This window comes from Tasmannia lanceolata, unplaced genomic scaffold (genome assembly GCF_043159265.1).
Source record: "Tasmannia lanceolata isolate RefF3 unplaced genomic scaffold, GAP_Taslan_0.1 ptg000015l, whole genome shotgun sequence".
Taxonomy (NCBI): Eukaryota; Viridiplantae; Streptophyta; class Magnoliopsida; order Canellales; family Winteraceae; genus Tasmannia; species Tasmannia lanceolata.
This window is the reverse complement of record NW_027518692.1, coordinates 17811826-17833657: the sequence shown is the minus strand read 5'-3', so window position 1 is coordinate 17833657 and position 21832 is coordinate 17811826. Positions and strand designations below refer to the sequence as shown.

Sequence of the window (21832 nt, the reverse complement as noted above, 5' to 3'; positions counted from 1 at the left end):
AATGCATGTTTTATTTTTTCATTTTTTTCAGGGAATTCCAAAGCCTTCTTTTGGTTGATGTGTAATTTTGTTTTGATCTACTCCAAACATTGTCATACTGTTCGGATTTGGAGATGGTGTTTGAAGAAATCGAACTGATGAAAGGATTTAAAACCAAATTATAATCCCTCTCACGCACAAACTTGTTTCCATTGCATTGCTCCTCAATTCTTGTCCAACCATTTCCCTGAAGGGACAACCACAATAAATGTTAAATGATAAAGAGAATTAGAATGTCATATTTAGGATTGCAGGTAAGTCTTTTCTGACGTTAGAAATTAACTTGCACAGGAGGTTTTCAGTCCTCACTGTTGCATGGTTAACATAATAAGTCCAAGTTTTGTATGCCATGTTCGCATGGTTGTCTGAAGCCTTATTGCCTTAGACGAACTGTCTGCATTAAAATCAGAGAACTCTACGTCTGATTCCTGAAAATTACCCGAAAGAGCTGAATCAGAAAAGTAATATATAGAGAAAGGCACCATCCAGACATTGTATCGGCCATCAACTGTATTAAAATGCATAGCTGGCCTTTGAGCCCTGTTTGAATTGCAAGAAAAACATTTCTGATGGAATTTTTTTTATTTCCACAATTTGGAAGGAAATAATATGATTATAGTCAATTTAGATAGATAGTACCATACATTTAATGTTAGCCTGAGTAAAAATTGAATAAGATTAGCTCAAATTATCTTTTTTTGTGTGTAAAAAAGGTAGGATTTATAAATATTTTTCCTTTCCAAACTTTTCCGTAAAATTCTTGGAATCCAAAATGAAAAGTGTTAAGAAAATCATTTCCATTCCTTTTTTACTAGTACAGAATAAAGTTGAAAAAGCACCTCTGACACGTAACATGAATGACACGTTGTGAAAAGCATGAGATGCTTGTCTGAGGCCCCCATGTGATGCCACTATTATCGATATCCTTCATTCAAAGACCTTAACTATAGCATGAGAAACTTGAGTTGGGGCCACCCACATGATGCCATTATCATCTACATTTTGCATCCAAGGCCCTTGTGAGTTTATAAATGATATAAGAAAAATGTCCGATCAATCTAGGGTGGATGAGAACAAAGACCTTAACTATAGCATGAGAAACTTGAGTTGGGGCCACCCACATGATGCCATTATCATCTACATTTTTCATCCAAGGCCCTTGTGAGCTTATAAATGATATAAGAAAAATGTCCGATCAATCTAGGGTGGATGAGAACGTCAATTATTATCATAAAAAAGAAGCGGTAAAGTTGCCCACTTTTCACGTCAAATCACTTCATGCGGGGAGCGCATGCGTATCTTTTGGATAATAACAGCTCACGTCCCTTTTGGCTTAGAATGGCGACATTATTGAACATGTTATTATTTCCCCATGTCTCCTCTTTTGGCTTAGAACGCCGCTGGATTCAAGAAACACCAATCGTAGATATCGAGTACGCCGCCGGATTCTAGAGTACGCAACCAAAATATTGAGTATGTTGTCAGATTTTCTGGATTCAAACATGTGTTCCAAACGTATCGAGTACGCCGTCGAACTATCGAATACGCTGCCGGATTTTAGAGTACGCCACCGGATTCTAGAGAACGCCGCCAGAATATCAAGGAGTACGCCGTGGAAATAGGGTGTAAGCGGAAATAGAGTTGGTACGCCGGCGGAAATAATAGGTACGCCGGCAGAATCTCATACAGAGAGGTGGTATTATTAGAAGACGCTACCGTTCCATATTAATGTTCGCGTGCCATGGATCCAACCGTCTATGCATATTGGCGACGACCAAGATTTAATAGAACTCAAAGGACTCTAGGTTCAAAGATAGATTTCAAATCCAAACCAAACCGGCTATGTATAGAGGCGACATCGTTCCAAAAAGTTTTCCAACACATGTCAAGCATCCATCCGTCTCTACTTATTTTCGACGGCCAAGATAGAAACGAATCCAATGTTTTGTCGGTTCAAATACACATTCGGACAAACCAAAAGGAGCCTTGTGAGGCGCGCCAATTTAATAGGCAGTAATGAAAAAGATGATTTCTGTTGATGTTAGAAGGGTATCAGGGTCTTTTTGCACCCGATTTTGAAGAATCACCCGTGTTTCATGCTTGTTTTAAGAGTACCTGAAATCCATAATTTTTCGAAACTTCTATCCACATTCTGTACTTTTCTCTTTCTTTTCAGAGCAAAAGGAATCGATTCCACGTACGGCCAAAAAAACAAATAAAAAAGTTGGAATCATTTAAAGGAAATTGATATTATACCCCCTTCGTTGATGATGTAATTTATGGACTTTTTACATTTCAAAAGACAAAGATGATATTACACGGTGGGCATTTTTTTGGGTAAGTAAGAAGGAAATGGAGATGGGCAAGTCAAAAAGAGGCAAGAGGATACACGTGGTCTCATTCTCCAAAGATAGGGCTTGTAATTACACTTGCCAGCAAGAATGTACTCCTGATCATTTAAAGAGAAGAAAAGATATCTCCACTCTAAGCAGAGAAACATTTTTGACGGAAAATCTTTTATCTTGAAAATATTTTCTTGACATGATTTAGAGGCAAATGGTATGATTATGGTTAATTTGGACGGATATTATAATAAATTGAAGGTCCCGCTATTAAAAGTTGCATAGGGCGCCCTCATGGCGGGATTTTGCAAGGGCGCCCTTCAGTTTAGCATTTCTCTTTTTTATGACAAGATATGACATTGTAAAATTTTCTCATTGATTATTAACAATTAACTATCACTTGAGTGAGCCAACCAATGAGTTTAGAAGAAAGATACAGAGAATTACTGAACAAATCAAATGGGAGCAGATTTTATTCCCCTATGAATAGATAGGGGAAATAAATGATTGAGGAAAGTGCAATGGGAATCAATAATAAGGGGGAAATGTTTCAAAGATGTGAAAGAGGGTCGGTGTCTCTCAGTAATAAAGATGTGAAAGAGGGTGGTGTCTCTTAATTATTAAGAACTTTCCAAAGGGTTTTGTGCAATGGGAATCAATAATAAGGGGGAAATGTTTTAAAGATGTGAAAGAGGTAGATGTCTCTTAATAATAAAGATGAAAGAGGGTGGTGTCTCTTAATTATTAAGAACTTTCCAAAGGGTTTTGTGCAATGGGAATCAATAATAAGGGGGAAATGTTTTAAAGATGTGAAAGAGGTAGATGTCTCTTAATAATAAAGATGTGAAAGAGGGTGGTGTCTCTTAATTATTAAGAACTTTCCAAAGGGTTTTGTGCAAAGGGAATCAATAATAAGGGGGAAATGTTTTAAAGATGTGAAAGAGGGTAGGTGTCTCTTAATAATAAAGATGGTTGTAAGGGTGTCAATTTTGGCTCGGGCTCGGAAGCTCGCTCGAGCTCGGCTCGAATCCTTAACGAGCCGAGCCGAGCCGGCTGTCCAGGCTCGTTAAGGCTCGTTAAGCATTTAATATATTTAAATATGTATGTTATATATTAATATATACACTAAAAGGGTTGTCCAGGGAGTGAAAGGGAGAGGCAAAATATGTCACTTCTTTTTTGGAACCCCATTTGTTACTTGGACCACCCCCCGTAGTGTAAAAAGAGTAGTCGAATTACACTAGATAGGCTGTCCAGGGAAGATGAGTGGTGTGAACTTAATATAACAAAAGCTCGTTAAGGCCGAGCCTGACTGAGCCCGAGCCGAGCTTTGGAGCTTAACGAGCCGAGCTGAGCCTGTCCAAGCTCGGCTCGGCTCGTTTACACCCCTAGATGGTTGTAATCAACACACCACAAGACCTCAACAAAACAAAGAGCAAGTGTCTGTTCTCCATGCCAGGTGGGAGACAAAATTGTTTTTAACCCAAACCAAGTGGGTCACACCTCCTATGAAGAGAAAACCCCAACAAATTTTATGAATTAATAATATTTTTAATATATTTAAAACGAGGCATGATAGACTGAAGTGCGCCCTTGCAAAACCAGTTACAAGAGTGCTCTTATTGGTCCTTATCAACAAAGTGCATTTATTGTTCCTTTATTTTTTGGGCAATGATATATTCACGCCCCATGTAGGATTATTCCCACCCCTATTAACGTGAATTGACGTTAAAAAGTGTAAAAGTCTGCCTCAATTCAAGTTATAAGGGGTGTGAATCATCCTACATGGGTGCGAATTTATCATTGCCCTAATTTTATAGTGGTCGACGACATTTCCTTCTTTTTTTTGTTCCCTTATAAATGCACTTTCTTGAGATGGACCAATGGGGGCTCCCTTGTATTGCAAGGGCGCCCTTCAGTTTATCATTCCTCAGTAGAAATTTTCATTAATGGTTTCTCATGCATGCTTTGGCACCTAACACAGTCGGAAAGGCTAATCAGCTCCCTGGTAAATTAAATTTTACAAATTACTTTGATGTCATGGACATTAATTTAGAAGCCTTCAACTAGAATTTGAAGAAACAAGAGTTGGTGAAAATGTTGGTTGGCCATTATGTACTTAGATATAGTTTTGAATTAATTAAACAACAGGAGTTAAATATCATTTTTCTTATGGACTTTGGTAGGGAATAAAGCTATATATTCCCTTACACGTGATAGTAATGGCTTTAAATATCATTTTTCTTAACCATTTTGTAAAGAATTTAATTTCAATCAGTGGGATGTTTTTGAAGTAAGGGCTACAAATACCTCTCTCTCCTTCCTTTGGTAAAGCACTGGGATGTTTCATTAAAGACAAAAGTAAAGAATTTTTATTTCAATCAAAAGAGATGTAGTATGGTAGGGAATAAAGCTATATATTCCCTTACTATCTTACCCTAACCCTTACACGTAATATCTTTTTTCCTATATAAATAGTGGCCATGGGAGCTCATCCCAACACATCCACACCTTGTTATCTTGCATGGCACTTAGAAGATCATTCCTTCTCGGCCTTCTCCTTCTTGTGGCCTCCTTTGCCCATGCCAAAGGGGCTGCGCAATGTAATGGCATGCCTCCACTCGGACGAGGCACCTTCCCTAAGGGTTTCATTTTCGGGGGTGCATCTTCGGCTTATCAGGTCCTGCACCCTCTGTATCTTTTTCGACGTAAAATGGGAAAAATTTAAGCCTGTTTTTCCACGTAAAATGGGGCGTAAAATTTGTTTTACGCCCATTTTGCGTCCAATGAAACAGAGAACAAATATCATTCTTCTCTGAAGTACTAAGATGTTCTTATCTACTAAAAATATTATACTTTACATGGCTTACAATCTCTTTACAGATAGAAGGAGGAGTTGAGTATAAAGGCAAAAGTGTATGGGACAATTTCACACACCAGTACCCAGGTCTCTAGAATTTCTTTGCTTCTTTTTCATCTACAGCTTTTCTAAAGCCTCTAAGCCATGCCCGAGTGCAATATTGAAAATGTTATGAGGACGCACGGTTGTGTAATAAATATGTGGAAAACCCATACCAAGACACTCTTGAGTCATGGTTTTCCAAGATAGCCCTCTTAGATTTGCCACGTTTTTCAAAGTAGATAACGTTTTCTTAACATGGGAGAGATGGAAATTTTTGATAAAATATTATAATACAAGATAAGCTCTAGACGATCTGAGTCTGATTCTGTATTTAGCCATGTGACGCAATGGGAAGGGATGTTAGGAACATTCCTTAGGATCCTTATAAAGGCGTGTGTTCCTAGCATCTCTTAATAAAAATATATTACTGGGAAGGGCACACTGAAAGTGCAATGCAAGTGTAAGAATGAATGTAGTGCAATCTCTCTCTCTCTCTCTCTCTCTCTCTCTCTCTCTCTCTCTCTCTCTCTCTCTCTCTCTCTCTCTCACACACACACACACACACACACACACACAAATTAATTTTGGGTATACACCCATATTTCAATATGGGCCTCTTTTTTTATGCAAAATGGTGAATAGTTTCTGCAACCAACACTTGGGCCCTGTTAGTTTTGGACGTTGAGGATCGATTTGAGTCGAAAACTGATCATTGGACACAATTTGGCATTCAATTTCCAGTCATAATCATTTCTGGACTCAAAATCAATTGTCAAAATCATTTTTTGATGCAGTTCTTAATACTTTAAGTTACTATGTTTCTCATTTTACATATATATGAGTTTATATGTGGCAGACATGGTAGCCAACGGAAGCAATGGAGACATAGCTATAGACTCTTACAATCGTTACCAGGTTATTTGTCACCCCATCTACGTATTCAATATTTTGTTTTTGTTTTCTGATTGTTTTTTCTTGTTGATCATGAAAATTGCAGGAAGATGTTGATGCTTTGAAAGCGATTGGAATGGATGCTTACAGATTCTCCATTGCTTGGACGAGAATATTGCCTCGTAAGAGAGAGAAAATAAAAAGAAATTTAAACCCCAAAACAAGGGAGACTACAACTCAACTAAACCCATCTCAACAAAGCCTTTGTCCCAATAAAAGGGAGACTAGAATGACAATATTCACGTTGTACGAAATTTAGAGGGACTGCACATTATGGAAACCTCTGTAGATCGGAGGGTTAGGATCATCCCATGGAAATGATTTTGTTGGGGACACAACATTTTTATGTTGTGGCCTCGCAAATGAACGGATCATCATCTGAAGTGGGCTGTAAATTAATTTTTGAAAATTACACACATCAAATAAAATCTTTTAATTATTTTAAGCTATTAGAATTCCCAAAAGTTATCAACAGTGAGTAACAAAATTTTTAATAAAGTGCCAATGCCACTACATATAATTTCCTAAAAAAAATTTGCAAGAGTTATTAAGTTGAGTTTCTCCAATTTCTTACCCTCCAGATGGAAATCTGCGTGGGGGAATCAACAAGGACGGAATCAGATACTACAACGATCTCATCAATGAGATCATAAGCAAAGGTCATCTCTCTCTCTCTCTCTCTCTCTCTCTCTCTCTCTCTCTCTCTCTCTCTCTCTCTCTCTCTCTCTCTCTCTCATCTAACTCTATCATTCACAGGCATGAAGCCCTTTGCAACTCTCTTTCACTGGGATTCTCCCCAAGACCTCGAAGATGAATATGGTGGTTTTTTAAACAAAAGCATAGTGTCAGTATAAGAACCCTCCAAACCTTCACTCTTTAATAATACAAGACCTTCACATTTCATGAGGCAATAAGCTTAATTATGTGTTGGTTGCATTATTTTACAGGCAAGATTTTTCCGACTTTGCCAATATTTGTTTTAATGAGTTCGGAGACCGGGTTAAGTATTGGATCACCTTCAATGAGCCATGGACTTACAGTAACATGGGGTATGCAATGGGCGTTCTCGCGCCTGGTCGATGTTCCAAGTACGAAGCAGGAAAGTGCGCTGTTGGGGATTCCGGCACCGAGCCTTATATCGTGACACATCACATTCTTCTTGCTCATGCAGCCACCGTAAAATTATACAGGATGAGGTACCAGGTAATTAAGTAAGGCTTCTTAAACATGTAAAATTAAAATAACACCTTTTCGTAACACAAGTGTCTTTTCAATGGAAGTTCACAAGAATCAGGACAAGAACTTCACAAGAAAAATTGGCCAAGACCCTCACCAAGAGCCCATCATACCCCTACCAAATTAGTTGATTAAGTACTTCACAAGCTAGTTTTTGTCGTGAAGCAAATTAAACTCGCATGTTCCGAGTTTGGTATAGTTTTGTGCTTTTATTGTATCATATATCTTTCTCTTTTTCTAATAAATCGGTCGGGTCCCTGTTAAACCGCAGCTTACCCATAAAAAAAAGTGTCTTTACTTTGAATGGAATACCATTTCACAAAACAGAAGTGTCTTTTTGAAAAGACTCATTTTTCAAATTTTAAGAATAAAATATTTTGAAAATATCCAACAGGGTCGCCTAAGGCTTCAACCGTAACCTAACCCGAAATTAAATTGGGTTGGCTTTTCCAATGCCTAACTCAACCCAACCTGAGCCAAAATGGGATTGGGTACGACCCAAGTTGCACCCCTAGCAGAAACAGTCATCTTGAGCAGAAACCATATTTGAACGGTTTTGATCTACTCTGATCACAGGAATGCCAGAAGGGTGTTATTGGAATGACCCTAAATTGCCACTGGCAGTTGCCTTACTCCAACTCCACGGCCGATATTGATGCTGCTAAACGAGCTGTTGACTTCATGTATGGATGGTAAGACATTGGAAGCTCTAATCTCTAATCTCTAACAGCCTCATATCAACAAGGATAGGGGATCTTATCTCCTTTCCAGATGATCATTAACAAAAATAAATACAAGATTAGTACTTTAATTACTTAAAGTTGTTTCTCATGGTTCTTAGGTATATGAACCCCACAACCTTTGGTGAATATCCAGACTCCATGAGGGCCAATGCTGGAGATCGGTTGCCGTATTTTACTAAAGAGGAGTCTGATTCACTGAGAGGATCATATGATTTTGTGGGAGTAAATTACTACACTACAATGTATGCAGCTGATATTCCACAAAGTGTTAAGCTTAACATAAGCTTCACGACCGATTCTCGGGCAAATCTCACAGGCAAAGTTCCAATCCTTGCTAGTATTTGTTCTACCATTTTTCTTTTTTATTTTTACCTCATGGAAAAAAAAAACAAAAATAGGAACAAATTCTTAGAAATTATGTACGTGCGATTGAGTATTTATTTTCCTGTGACAGCGGTGAGGAATGGGATACCCATTGGACCCCAGGTATGTTTACAAAGGGCACTATGTCCTAGCCCATTGGTTATAAAATGGTGGGGCCCATTCCATAAAAAAAATAGGGTGTAAAATGGAGGTCCCCACCATATTCTTGGTTTGGGAGTAGATGGTGGGGCCCAGCCATCATTATGTGAGGTGAAAAATGATGGCCCCGCCCCATCAAAATATGATGTAAAATGGTCAAAATATGATGGAGAAAGGTGGGCCCCACCCTGTGCATGTGTTTGTGTGGTGATGGTGTGCCCCACACCATCGACACATATTAAATGGTGAACCCCACACTATGCCTGGGTTCGGGAGGAGATGGTGGGTGCTACTCCATCAATTCTCTTCCCAATCCATGAAGAGAATTGAATGTATTTCCACCCCCATTCCCCACATTTCCACCCCTTTTATCATTGTCAGGAAAAGACAAACAAAAAGGGGCTGGAAAGATCAATATAATACCCTCTTTTCCTAGGTGTTCTCACTCCTATATTCATTAGAAGCTGAATTTTGCAGGCTGGTTCTTCTTGGCTCTACGTTTACCCACCTGGAATATATGACCTCTTGACCTATACCAAGGAAAAATACAACGACCCTGTCATCTACATTACAGAGAATGGTAAGATGATAAATACCTTTATAGCTCAATCTCTTTCTTCTTTCAATATGTATTAAACATGGACATAAGCATAGTTAGCTTTATTTTGCCCACTCTTCCAATTTTTGCAGGAGTGGATGAGGTCAATGACGAGAGCTTACCACTCATCCAAGCCCTAAATGACACTATGAGAGTCGACTACTACTGTCAGCATCTTAAATACGTTCACCAAGCCATTTGGTAAGTCTGTGTGCGTATATTTTTGCAATCTATTGCAGGGGGCATTGGGGGAATAATGTTGGGCGTTCCACACTAAAGCAACAATCTCACATTGGAGAAGTAAGTGAAGTAAGGGCTTAAAAGTACTTGGCACCCTCCCCTTTAAGGCTAGCTTTTAAGGATGAGTTCTACCAGGGTCCCAACAAGGGGTATCAGAGCTAGGGGAGCTGGGGCGTGTCAACTTTAGTTTGCCCTAAAATACATAGAAAATCCCTCGGGGGAAATCTCGAATCCCATGTTGCTCACGCATGGAGGGAGAGATTGTTGGGGGTTCCACGCAAAAGCAATGATCCCACATCAGAAAAGTAAAGTGATGTGGAAAGGGTTATCAGGACTAGGGCACCCTCCAATTAACACCTAGCTTCAAAATGGTGACCCCATTTTAAGGCTGCATATTTGTAAGTAAACACAATTGATATTTTTGGAATAAATAGTTTATCCTCAACTAATATTCTCTAACTGAGATAACTTCAAGACTTAAGAAGGAATCTTCACACACACGCTCGCGCGCACACACACAAGAAGATGATATTTCCACCCCTTTCACACCATTTTCACCTATTCAGTGACATTGTGGATAATTACTAATGATTTTTGGAGATTCTTAGGATTTTTTGTACACTAATTCCTTTTTCTGTCTTTTCCTTTTCTTTTTTTTTATTGCAGTGAGGGTGTGGACGTGAGGGGATATTTTGCATGGTCAATCTTAGATAACTTTGAATGGGGTGAAGGCTACACAGTACGATTTGGTCTCATATTTGTGGACTATAAAAATGACCTGACCAGAGTCAGAAAGAAATCTGCCTACTGGTTTTCACAATTGCTTAAAAATGGTGGACACAAACAAATCCTAAAGACACCTCTTGTCCGAGCAGGAGGAGCCTTAGTTGCACCAGATAAAGTTCTTAAGCTCTCAGTTGAATGAGAAACGAAGAAGGGAGATGGAAATCGTATTTCTAAGCAATAAAAAAAAGTGTGTGTTAGGATGTGCTTGTTATTAGCCATCTTTTTAGTAGTAGGCTAGGGTAGTGTTTAGTAGTTGCCTAGTGTTTTAGACACATAAATGAAGGCTAGATGCGTCATGGGCCATCATGTTTCCAGACGTATGTCTTCTTTGCTTGTAATAAAATCAGCTTCTTTAAGTTTGATCTTTGTTCTTGATGTTGTTGTGATGACAGTGGTGGTAATTAATTTTATATAATTTTATTTCGGCCATGTTCATTTTGGATTTTGATAATTGATTTTGAAGTACCGGGTTTAGGCTTTTTGTTTGTAGTTTTTAGAACCGATTGTGAGTCCAAAACTGATTATTAAACTCAAAATTAAACGTAAATTTAAGTCATATAATCAGTTTTGGATTCACAATTGGTTACCAAAATCCAAACAAACAGAGGCTTAATTTTGAGTCCAATAATCAGTTATACAGTTCTCAAAAGGAAAATGGTATATTCTCCCTGTTTCCTTCCTGGGACACCCTCTAGTAGTGTAAAAAGAGTAGTTAATTATCTGGCCTGCAGAGAGAATTGTAATCTTGATCCCATTGATCTTACACAAAAATCAACAGCTTATATTCCATCTGCCGACCACTAAAGATGATTAAAATTCTAGGATCATCCGACCATAAATTTCTAATCAGGTTGAATATGGTTGATATATTGACAACCATGAAATGAGCCATGCATAGTCTAGATTCCATGCAATCGAACAAGCAGCCTAGTGAGGGAAAAATAACGGTCTAATCATAGGCCGCCACGTGGCAAAGAGTATGTGTGTAATCTTACTTAACTTGGAAAGTTCTAGACCAAGCACGTGCCTAATCACAAGGTGACACTTGTCCAGGGGCATTAAGGTAATCTCATACCTAACCCCTCTTTAGCCTACTACTATAAATAGTCTCCTAAGACTCAAAGGTAAGGGTTCTGATCCCAAAAACTTACTCTTCTAGTCTATCTTTCTATTATCTGTTGCAGTCACTGACTTAAGTATCGGAGGGTCTTCCTGGAGTTGAAAACCTCGGGTTGGCCTTCTAACCATTTGCTAAATGCGCAGGCGGTTCGTAGCTCTTTCGGCGCCACCTCAGCAGATCACTGATTTTGGCCGCAGCAGATTGGCGCCGACTGTGGGGCTCAAACAAAAAGCTGTTAGTTGATCTTAGCATGGCTGCTCAAAAGAGCGCGCACAAACACAGGTCAGCACACTAAGTTCACTCCTAGAAATGATCACCAGGAGCAACATTTAGCCTCTCAGGTTGTTGTTCCCCCTCTACCTGAGGAACAACAACTCGCTCAACCAGAACCTCAGATGCAAACAGCTCCACCTACCGCAGAGCAGTTCAATGCATTGGTACACCAAGTTGCGACTTTAACTGATCAGCTCAGATACCGTGAAGAGCACCACTCTGCTGGAGCTTGGCATGAGGGAAGGTCAGCACAGCAAGAGAGAGTAGCGAAAGAACAAAGACACACACGCACACACACACACACACACACACACACACACACACACACACACACACACGTATCACGGGCGCCATCCCATGTCATCAAAGTGACATCCCTAGCATACCTATGAGCGACAGACGTCCCCTAGTTACAGTCCACGCCATCATAGAGAGCGCTCAAGGTTGAGGGATCGCCATTCGCTATCCCGAAGAGGTCATCCAAACCCAATAGAGCGTCACCACCGCAGGAGAGGTCCTGAAAACTACTCAAACTCAGCTTTGAGTCCACACCTGGCAAGAATGGTTAGAGGACAGCGGTTCAAAAACCAGAGAGAGTAGATAAAAAAGCTACTCACGTGGAGCGCAAGCTCGAAGAGATGGGCCATCGCATTGGGCTGCTTTTGAAGGAGGGCACCCTTGTCGGACAACGGTTGTTTTCAAGCAAACCTCCCTTTACAGAAGAGGTTCTCGGTGCCTCTGCGCCGTGCGGATTCAAAATGCAACAACTACCCCAATACGATGGAACCATAGATCCAATCGATCACCTGGAGACTTTTAGAACATTGATGGTCTTGCAAGGAGCTTCAGTTGGATTCCTTTGCAGAGTCTTCCTGGCGACTCTTACTGGAGCCGCTCACGATTGGTACTCCGGACTCCAGCCTGGGTCTATTAGTTCCTTTGAGGAGTTTGGAGACAATCTTGCTCGCCACTTCACCAGCAACAGAAGGCAACGGAGAAATGATGCATCCCTAATGGCAGTGAAACAAGATAAAGGTGAATCTTTGAAGGATTACATCAGCCAATTTAACAGGGAAGCCCTTCAGGTCCCAAATCTGGATCCATCAGCCGCAATGAATGCCTTATTGACGGGAATGAGGTCTGCGGACTTCAGGCTCTCCATAGCCAAGAAGACTCCTTCCACCCTAGCTGACCTGGTCGCCCAGGCTGAAAAATTCATCACAGCTGAAGAAACTCTAGCTGCCCTAAACTTGAACCTAGGTGGCCAGAATGATGAAAAGAGAAGAGTCAGAATGAAGATAAGAATGGGTCGAGGTTGGCTCCAAAGCTCCATCGCGACTAGAGGCAACCCCGTAGGGAAAGAAGCCTGCTCCGCAGGGAAGAAGAGTACACGCCCCTTAACGCAAGGAGGGAGCGGATCTTAACTGCCATCCAAGGAGAACGGTTCTTCACATGGCCTCAAAGTTGCAGACACCCTGGGACAAGAGAAATAAGTCGAAATATTGTCGGTTTCACCAAGACCATGGCCTTGACACAAATGAATGCCGTCATCTCAAGGAAGAGATCGAAAACCTTATACAAAGAGGATATCTCAAAGATTATGTCAAAGGAGGAGGGCGCCCCAAAAAGGAACCTCACACACATAGCCCTTCAAAACGAAAAAGCCCTCAGCGACCTCCTGCTGCGGACAGTCCAAAGAGATCTCCCCCACCTAGAAGCCCTCGCAGAGAAGAACGACGTCTCCAACCTGCTAGGGTCATTGATACTATTGTAGGTGGCCATGGGATGATCGTTCCCTTTCATTGTGCCTGAGCATGTGCTGGGGGGTAAATGTTTTTACGTTAACATAATCTGTGTAAGTGCTCCCTGTGATACGCCACGAGCAACTACGCTCCTTGCATCTAACGCCCTACTTTGTGGGATTTGTCTCCTGTGGGACAAACACAAAATGATGCCGGATTGCGTACTCTCTGACTTTCTTCTGAAAGACTTTAAGATTTGGGAACATTGCCCCAACCGTGAACTCCTCAAGTCCCACAATCTCATTTACTTCATCAGCCCTTACTACCATTTCATCCGCTTCCATCGGCTGCCTTGCATAGGTATTTCCCAAAGCATCGCCTAGATAATTAGTAGGTTCATCCTGCTCATCACCCATGTCATCATCGTCACTGAAGTCCTCTTCATCATCACCAAAGTCATCATCATCGTTATTACTGCCATCGTTCGGTCAAATCAAATCATTAGCATGAACATCACCTCCAAAATCCCTAGACAACTCCGCATCGTATTGGCCTGGGTGGGTTGTCTCAAACTCGGTCTCAGTGGCGTCGATCTCATTAAAATTGGGATCATCAAAATCCTGATTCAAGTCCACTTCGTAGCTGCACATCGGGTAGCAATTAGAGATAAAATAATTGATACAGAAATGAAATGAAGGAATATGAATAGCACTCAACAATTGCTCTCTACTATAATTTACTGATGTATGTTATGACTACCGCTATGCCTTCTTTTTTTTCCTTTTTGAGCAACGGCCGATGGACTCGGTGATGCAGGGACAGAATTAATTTTCAGCCTCGAAGCGTCTGCAAATGAGGTAGAGATCGTTGCGAGACCAACATTCCGGTAATAAATAGGATCTTCATAAACTTCACTTAAGTTGGCGTGACATCTGCGCAAAGGTGAGTAAGAATAAAGGGAAGGCAATTTCACGAATGAATTGTAAACAATAAACTATTTTACCTATGACTCGTATATCCATCACAACATCTTCCTTCATCAGGAGGATCTCCACACCGATACAGCAGACCGACATTCTTAGGGTCAGGAGAATTGTTTCCTCTAAAATTGTACTATTTAGTTACATACAAGCCCAGAGAATTAATAACCGTACTATAAAAAAGCATCATCACCAGGTCGTTATCATCTCGAATATCGTATAAGATGATATGATATGGGTCTAAAATATATCGACACTTGATAGATAAAGAAACATTACTTCGATTAGTCACAATTTTGCTGTGAATTAGAGTGTCAAATTCTCTAAATATTATTTTCCGACCCACAATTACTGACAACTTCTTCCCGCCGACGTATTCAAATGATACCTCATCCTTTACAAAGTCGTCAACGTGTAAGATAAAAGAAGCCTTTCGTTCTACCGTTCTTCTGTTTATACAAAATTAAACCATTGTCAAAATAACCAATTGAAAAAAAAAACCATTCCAATTAACAAGTAAAGCAGCCATTTTAGAATTATGCACAACTTCAACCACTACTAAGTCTCCATAAAACAACATAAACCACTACTAAGACAATTCGGGCCACTTTTAAACACTCTAGACCACAACTAAGTCATGACAAGGAAATATGAGCCATTGCTTACCCTATATAAACCACTTATAAATACTATAAACCACTGTTAAGCCAATATAAACCACTTATAAACACTCTAAACCATTGGTAATCCTAAATAAACAACTTATAAACACTCTAAAACCACTGCTAAGTCTATATAAATCACTTATAAACACTCTAAACCACTGATAGGCTTATATAAAGCACTTATAAACACTTTAAGCCACTGATTACCCTATATTAAACACTTGTAAACACACTAAACCACTCCTACGCTTATATAAAACACTTATAAACACTATAAACCACTGTTTACCCTATATAAATCACTTGTAAATACTCCAAACCACTGCTTACCCTATATAAATCACTTATAAACACTATAAACTGCTGGTAGGCTTACATAAATCACTTATAAACACTCTAAATCACTGCTTACACTGTATAAACAACTTATAAACACTCTAAACAACTGTTTACCCTATATAAACCACTTGTAAATACTCTAAACCACTGCTTACCCTTATATAAACCACTGCTTACACTGTATAAACAACTTATAAACACTCTAAATCACTGTTTACCCTATATGAACCACTTGTAAAAACTCTAAATCACTGCTTACCCCTATATAAACCACTTACAAACACTATAAACCACTGCTTACATTGTATAAACAACTTATAAACACTCTAAACCACTGTTAAACCTATATAAACCGCTTATAAACACTATAAACCACTGTTAGGCTTATATAAACCACTTATAAACACTATAAACCGTTGCTAGGCTTACATGAACCACTTATAAACACTCTAACCCAGTGCTTACACTGTATAAACAACTTATAAACACTCTAAACAACTGTTTACCCTATATAAACCACTTATAAATACTCTAAACCACTACTTACCCCTATATAAATCACTACTTAGACTGTATAAACAACTTATAAACACTCTAAACCACTGTTTACCATATATGAACCACTTGTAAAAACTCTAAACCACTGCTTACCCTTATATAGACCACTTAGAAACACTATAAACCACTGCTTACACTGTATAAAGAACTTATAAACACTCTAAATCAATGTTAAGCCTATATAAACCACTTATAAATACTATAAACCACTTATAAACACTCTAAACCGCTGCTAGGCTTACATGAACCACTTATAAACACTCTAACCCAGTGCTTACACTGTATAAACAACTTATAAACACTCTAAACAATTGTTTACCCTATATAAACCACTTGTAAATACTCTAAACTACTGCTTACCCCTATATAAACCACTGCTTATACTGTATAAACAACTTATAAACACTCTAAACCACTGTTAAGCCTATATAAACCAGTTATAAACTATCTAAACCACTGTTAGGCTTATATAAACAACTTATAAACACTCTAAACCATTGTTTACCATATTTTATACACTTATAAATCATCTAAACCACTGCTAGGCTTATATAAAATACTTATGAACACTCTAAACCATTGTTTACCCTATATAAACCACTTGTAAACACTCTAAACCACTACTTACCCTATACCACTTATAAACATATAAACTACTGCTTATTCCGTATAAACAACTTATAAACACTCTAAAACACTGATAAGCCTATATAAACCACTTATAAACACTCTAAACCATTGCTAAGCTTCTATTTGTTTACCCTATATAAACCACTTGTAAACACTCTAAACCACTGCTTACCGTATATAAACTACTTCTAAACACTATAAACTACTTCTTACCCTGTATAAACCATGTATAAACACTCGAAACCACTAATAAGCCTATATAAACCACTTATAAACATTCTAAACCACTGATAGGCTTAGATAAACCACTGTTTACCCTATATAAACCAGTTGTAAACACTCTAAACCACTCATAAGCCTATATAAACCACTTATAGACACTATAAACTACTGCTTACCTTGTATAAACACTACAAGAATAATGCTAATTAGCGATGTTCCTTTACCGACGTTAAAAAAAATGCCCCTAAAATTATTTATGCACCGACGTTTATAACATAGAACGATGGTGAAAGAGTACTCCCCGCGCCAGTAACTTATACCACCCAAAAATTGTGTCGTATCTACTTACCGACGTTTCACAAACGCCACTAAAAGTAAGTATTTGCCGACATTTTCTATGTAAAACATCGGTAATTAATCGGATAAATCCTTTTATTTTTTGTGACGTTCAAGAAACGTCTCTGAATATAAGAAATACCGTCATTTTAGCCCAAGCGTCGGTGACTCATGAAAAGGTAAACTCGCGCCGTAGGTTTCCCGACCCCGCGCTTTCTAAAAATTTCTATCCTTTTCGGAACAAAACCCTCGAGCAAAACCCATATTTCGCCTTCTAAATCGAAACCTCACTTTCGTGCAAAAAAAAAACCCTCGAGGAAACTCGATTTGCATCTCGATCAATAACAAATGGATTGGAAATCTTTAGAAATCTCTCCACCAACCCTTCTCTAGGTTTCTCTTTGATCCATTTCAGACCATTAGCTGGAGAAAAAAACCCTAATCTTCATCCGTTTAGGTTCAAAGAAAGATTGCATTTCAACCTCTGCTCTGACTTTTCCCATTAGAAAGGAGTAACAGGAAGAAGAAGAAGAAGAAGAAGAAGAAGAAGAAGAAGAAGAAAGGTACGGATTGTTTTTGTTCAAGAAGAAGAAGAAGAAAGGTACGGATTTTTTTTTGTTCAGCCCCTTTTTTGATTTATTTCTATTCAATCTAGGGTTTAGTTTAATGCATTCTGTTCGATTTTAAGGGTATATATAGTTTCAAGATAGGGTTTCTGTTAATGCATTTAAGGTCGATTATAAGAAGAGGAAGATTTCGGTGTTTATAAAATAGGGAATATGAGATTCTACCTGTATCTATATGATCTCCAACTCTCAATGATTGAAATTTTCTGGAATAATGCATGAGAAAGGCTTTTTTTTTTGTTCTAGGGCTACGATCATATGTCCAGGATCATACTACATTTAGAATGGTCACTTGGAGCTAACAAGATGAGGTACTGAACTGATCACCACAGCAACACCCCACATGTACATTGGGTCTAGGAGAACAACATTCAACAGTGACTTCACTGGGAAGCTTCCCTTTGAACACAGAGCCGTAACCCTGTTTCTTCATTTCCCTTTCATCTCCCACCATTTATTAGGGTATAATTTCTGATTTTCACTCTCCTCATCCACTGGTTCAATGGGGATAAGTGTTTTCCCTTTCCTTTGTTTCAAGATTTAGGCATAGCAGTTGGATTTCTTGCCCTAACCCTTTTTTTTCTTTTCTTGTTTATTCATTATCCCTTTCTTTGGTTATAAAAGCTTCTCTGCAATCTTCGGAAGGGGACATCTACGATTTTAGAGAGGTGATCGACGGCCACGCAAACAGTTTTAGGTATTTTTCCTTTCTTCTCTGTAACTTTGGTTTGTGTTCTTTTCTCTTTTCTTGCATAAATTCTTTTTTCTTTCTTTCATTTGAGTTATGCTATTAGGGTTTTGGTATTAGTGGAATGGATTCATGTTTAATTTTTTTGGTTCCTTTGTTGTTATGGAGGATAATGGAAGTGGAATAGATCCTTGATTGTTTTTTTCGAACCTAAGATTGCAAGGGTTTATTTTCTGTTATTGAAATTCCAAGGGTGGTCCCGAGTACGGCAACTTATGAGGAGTGAGAAATTAGGTTGCTAACAAGTTTTAACTCTTTTGAAAACTCAAACTCAATTTTGGAAATTAAGAGATCAACAGTAAAGTTCAAGCACACAAGTTAAATCTAAAGTGCAAATGCAAAATAAAGAGCAAGAGTAAGAGAGATTGCACCCGAGATTTAAAGTGGTTCGGTCCTCCAAACGTGAGGCCTACTCCACTCCACCAACCAAACCCGTTGATGGCTTCACTATGTGATCTTCTTAACTTCGGCGAAGATCGGTGCCGATTACAAATTCCGATTACCTTTAACCTTGGTGGCAATCTTCACCACGGAGAGTGGGCTACGCTTCTCCGAACACTCGCCCGATACAAGTTCTTGACTAAGAAAGAAAGAACAAAAAATCCCTCACAAGGGTTTACAAACTGTAGAAGATGTACAAATTGAGCCTATAGATCCAAATCCTAATCTTAGAGGATGAGAGGCATAATCAAGTTTGATTCACTCTTTGGATGTTCAAATGAAGTTTTAGAGTGTTAGGATTGATTGTTTGAATGTTTGGAATGCCCATATATATAGGAAAACCAAAATATGACCGTTCAATGGCATTGTTGTAATTCCAAGAAAAATTGCAACGGCTAAAAATCAGACCGTTGTAGTGTTCTCGGAGTTCCGAGAAAAAATCTCGGAGTTCTGAGAAAAAATCTCGGAGTTCCGAGAATACACACAGAAGATGAAAAAAGGCTACTGGACCATTTCTCGGAGTTCCGAGAATATTTCTCGGAGTTCCGAGAAGCCTATTTCATGCAAATTTTCACTTATGTTTTTGGGCTTCCAATTTTACACCAACTTGGGATTGTTATGAGGGTTCCACATAGTTGGAACACCACAAAGACAATCACTTATATATTTAGGGTGTGTGTTTAATTACTTAATTATGCCTTTCAAAATCCTAAACTAGGATTGGATCTTAATACAATCTAATATAACTTTGATCTTCAATGGATTCTTCAAGTCTTCATTTGTCTTGGACTTCGATGTCTTTGGCCTTCATGATGTGGTCCAATGAGATCTTCTTGGCCTCAATCCAAGCAATGTTGTCTTAGCACCAATGTGATCTACAACTTAGACAATCAAACACATTAGTGATCATAAATCACTTGTGTATTGGAATCATCAAAATAAGATGAGAATGCCAAGGTGGAAACCATTGGGCTTACAGTTATTTTTTTCCACCCTCTTGTTAATTGATGCTTATAGGGTATGTACTTATGTTCTTTTTCTTTTAGTTTTGTTAGGTGAGTGTTAGCTATGAAAGGCTACCTATATAAAGCCTTAGCACCTTCATTTCAGAGAAGCTTTGTCGTTTTGAAATTTTAAATCAGATTTGGGATGCTGTAGAGGGAGAAACTTTTGGCCGGAAGTAGAATTTTCTACTGTTGTATTTTCGAAGAAAGGGAATTGCAGGCAAGTGTCCTTGCCTTTCTCTTGGATTTTAACCCTTTCACCTAGTTGCAATCAAGGTTCTGTGTTGTAGTTTGTGTTGAAAAACATTCAACTGTAAACTAATGTAATATTGACTATTGTAATGAGCAGGAGTCCACAATGCAAACCAGTCAGGAATAACTCATAAACTCATCATAAAAGTCAGCGAGACTTGGTTGCGTAGCTGTGAATGTCTGCAATCGGTTCTGTTGCAACTATGGCAAAGGAAATATTACTTCCCTGTAGAATCCCAATCTCTTCTTCCACTTCTTGCTTTTCAATTTCTACTTCTAGGCTAGTAAACATTTCCGTGCTCAGTAGGTCAACATCTCCTTTGTTCTCAATATATTCTTCTTCCTCAACATCATAACTGTCGCCAATCTCTTCCACAACCTTATTCTCACTAACATCAAGCTTATCACTCTCAATACCATCTTCATCTTTTTCCAACATGATAGTGTCTTCTCCCTCATCATAGCAATCCTCAGTTTCTTCTGACTGTCAGTCGTCCTCATCAACATGGTCAATTTCTTCTTGCATATGCACTAATTGCCCTTGTTTTGGAAAGTCTCTAAAGTCATGGCCAAGAGTAGTGCATTCGTTGCACTTAGCTAGATGTCTAACTGCTGTAATTACTGTCGAAGCAGCTGGAATTGCACCTTGTATCATCATGACTAGAAGGTTGCCTATGGACTGTTCTCCTTGTCTTTCTCAACTCGTGACATTTAATCCATACTCGTTCTGCTCCCTTTCTTGAAACACAAGTTTATTCAACTAGTTTAGTTGTGTATCCAACTGATCATATTTCTGATGTCAGCTTTGGATTTCAACTAGCATCTCATTCAACATTTGCTCGAGTGATTCAAAAAATCGTCTATGATATGTAATTTCCTAGAACCATTTCAAAACTGTGTGCCAAAGATCAACAAGCAAGTATACTTCTGGTATGAAGGAGTTGCTAGGGCAGCTTGCTAGTTCATTTTTGTCACAAATGAACTGAACTCTCTGCTGGTGAAGTTCTTTGAACTGTTCTTGGGCTGGTTGCTCAGATAAACAACATGAGCAGTTATTGCACAAAAGTCTGCTCTCAAATGATTCTAATATTAATGGCTAACATGAGCAGTTATTGCATACTGAAAATAATTATGCATGCCTATAATTCAGATGGGAACAGTTCAAGTGAACTAAGATGTCTCAAAACTAATTAACCTTGAAAACTTAGCAGCTTCTTATGATAGAAATATGCTACAAGTTTGCTCTCACTTGAGTATATAACTAAGTTAAAATCAGTAGGTTGCGGTCAGTGGAGGGGAGTTGCAGCAGGTAGATCCATGCCCAATTGTTCCGAGATCAAGTCCAAATCAGCTACATAAAAAATGATATTCAAGGCTCAACTCAACTTAGATCATAACTATAACAAGGTTCTCGCAGAAAAATAGAATTTTGGATTTGAAATCCAACTAAAGACAAGCAGAAACTGAGAATAGCTTGAGTGGTGCTCGGTTTCACTAAATTCAACAGAAATTAAAATCGGATATGAGCAGCAGTAGG

General features: G+C 38.8%; 1 protein-coding gene across 1 annotated transcript; it reads left to right on the top strand.

The window, feature by feature from the left end:
• Nucleotides 1-4892: 4892 nt before the first annotated feature.
• LOC143893130 (beta-glucosidase 12-like) lies at nt 4893-10734 on the top strand. Its single transcript, XM_077398114.1, has 13 exons — nt 4893-5061; nt 5265-5328; nt 6140-6198; nt 6281-6356; nt 6816-6893; nt 6991-7078; nt 7182-7437; nt 8047-8162; nt 8312-8529; nt 8668-8699; nt 9213-9315; nt 9426-9534; nt 10240-10734. Exons 1-13 carry the CDS (start codon nt 4906-4908, stop codon nt 10496-10498), a joined length of 1614 nt encoding a protein of 537 aa, XP_077254229.1. The 5' UTR covers nt 4893-4905; the 3' UTR covers nt 10499-10734.
• The last annotated feature ends 11098 nt before the right edge of the window (nt 10735-21832 follow it).

Bases quoted from the DNA above. Each gene is read 5' to 3' on its own strand.
- LOC143893130 (XM_077398114.1), top strand. From the start codon at position 4,906: ATGGCACTTAGAAGATCATTCCTTCTCGGCCTTCTCCTTCTTGTGGCC. The intron at 6,894-6,990 runs GTCATCTCTCTC...TATCATTCACAG, and splicing joins CAATGAGATCATAAGCAAAG to GCATGAAGCCCTTTGCAACT. The intron at 9,535-10,239 runs GTAAGTCTGTGT...TTTTTATTGCAG, and splicing joins TACGTTCACCAAGCCATTTG to TGAGGGTGTGGACGTGAGGG.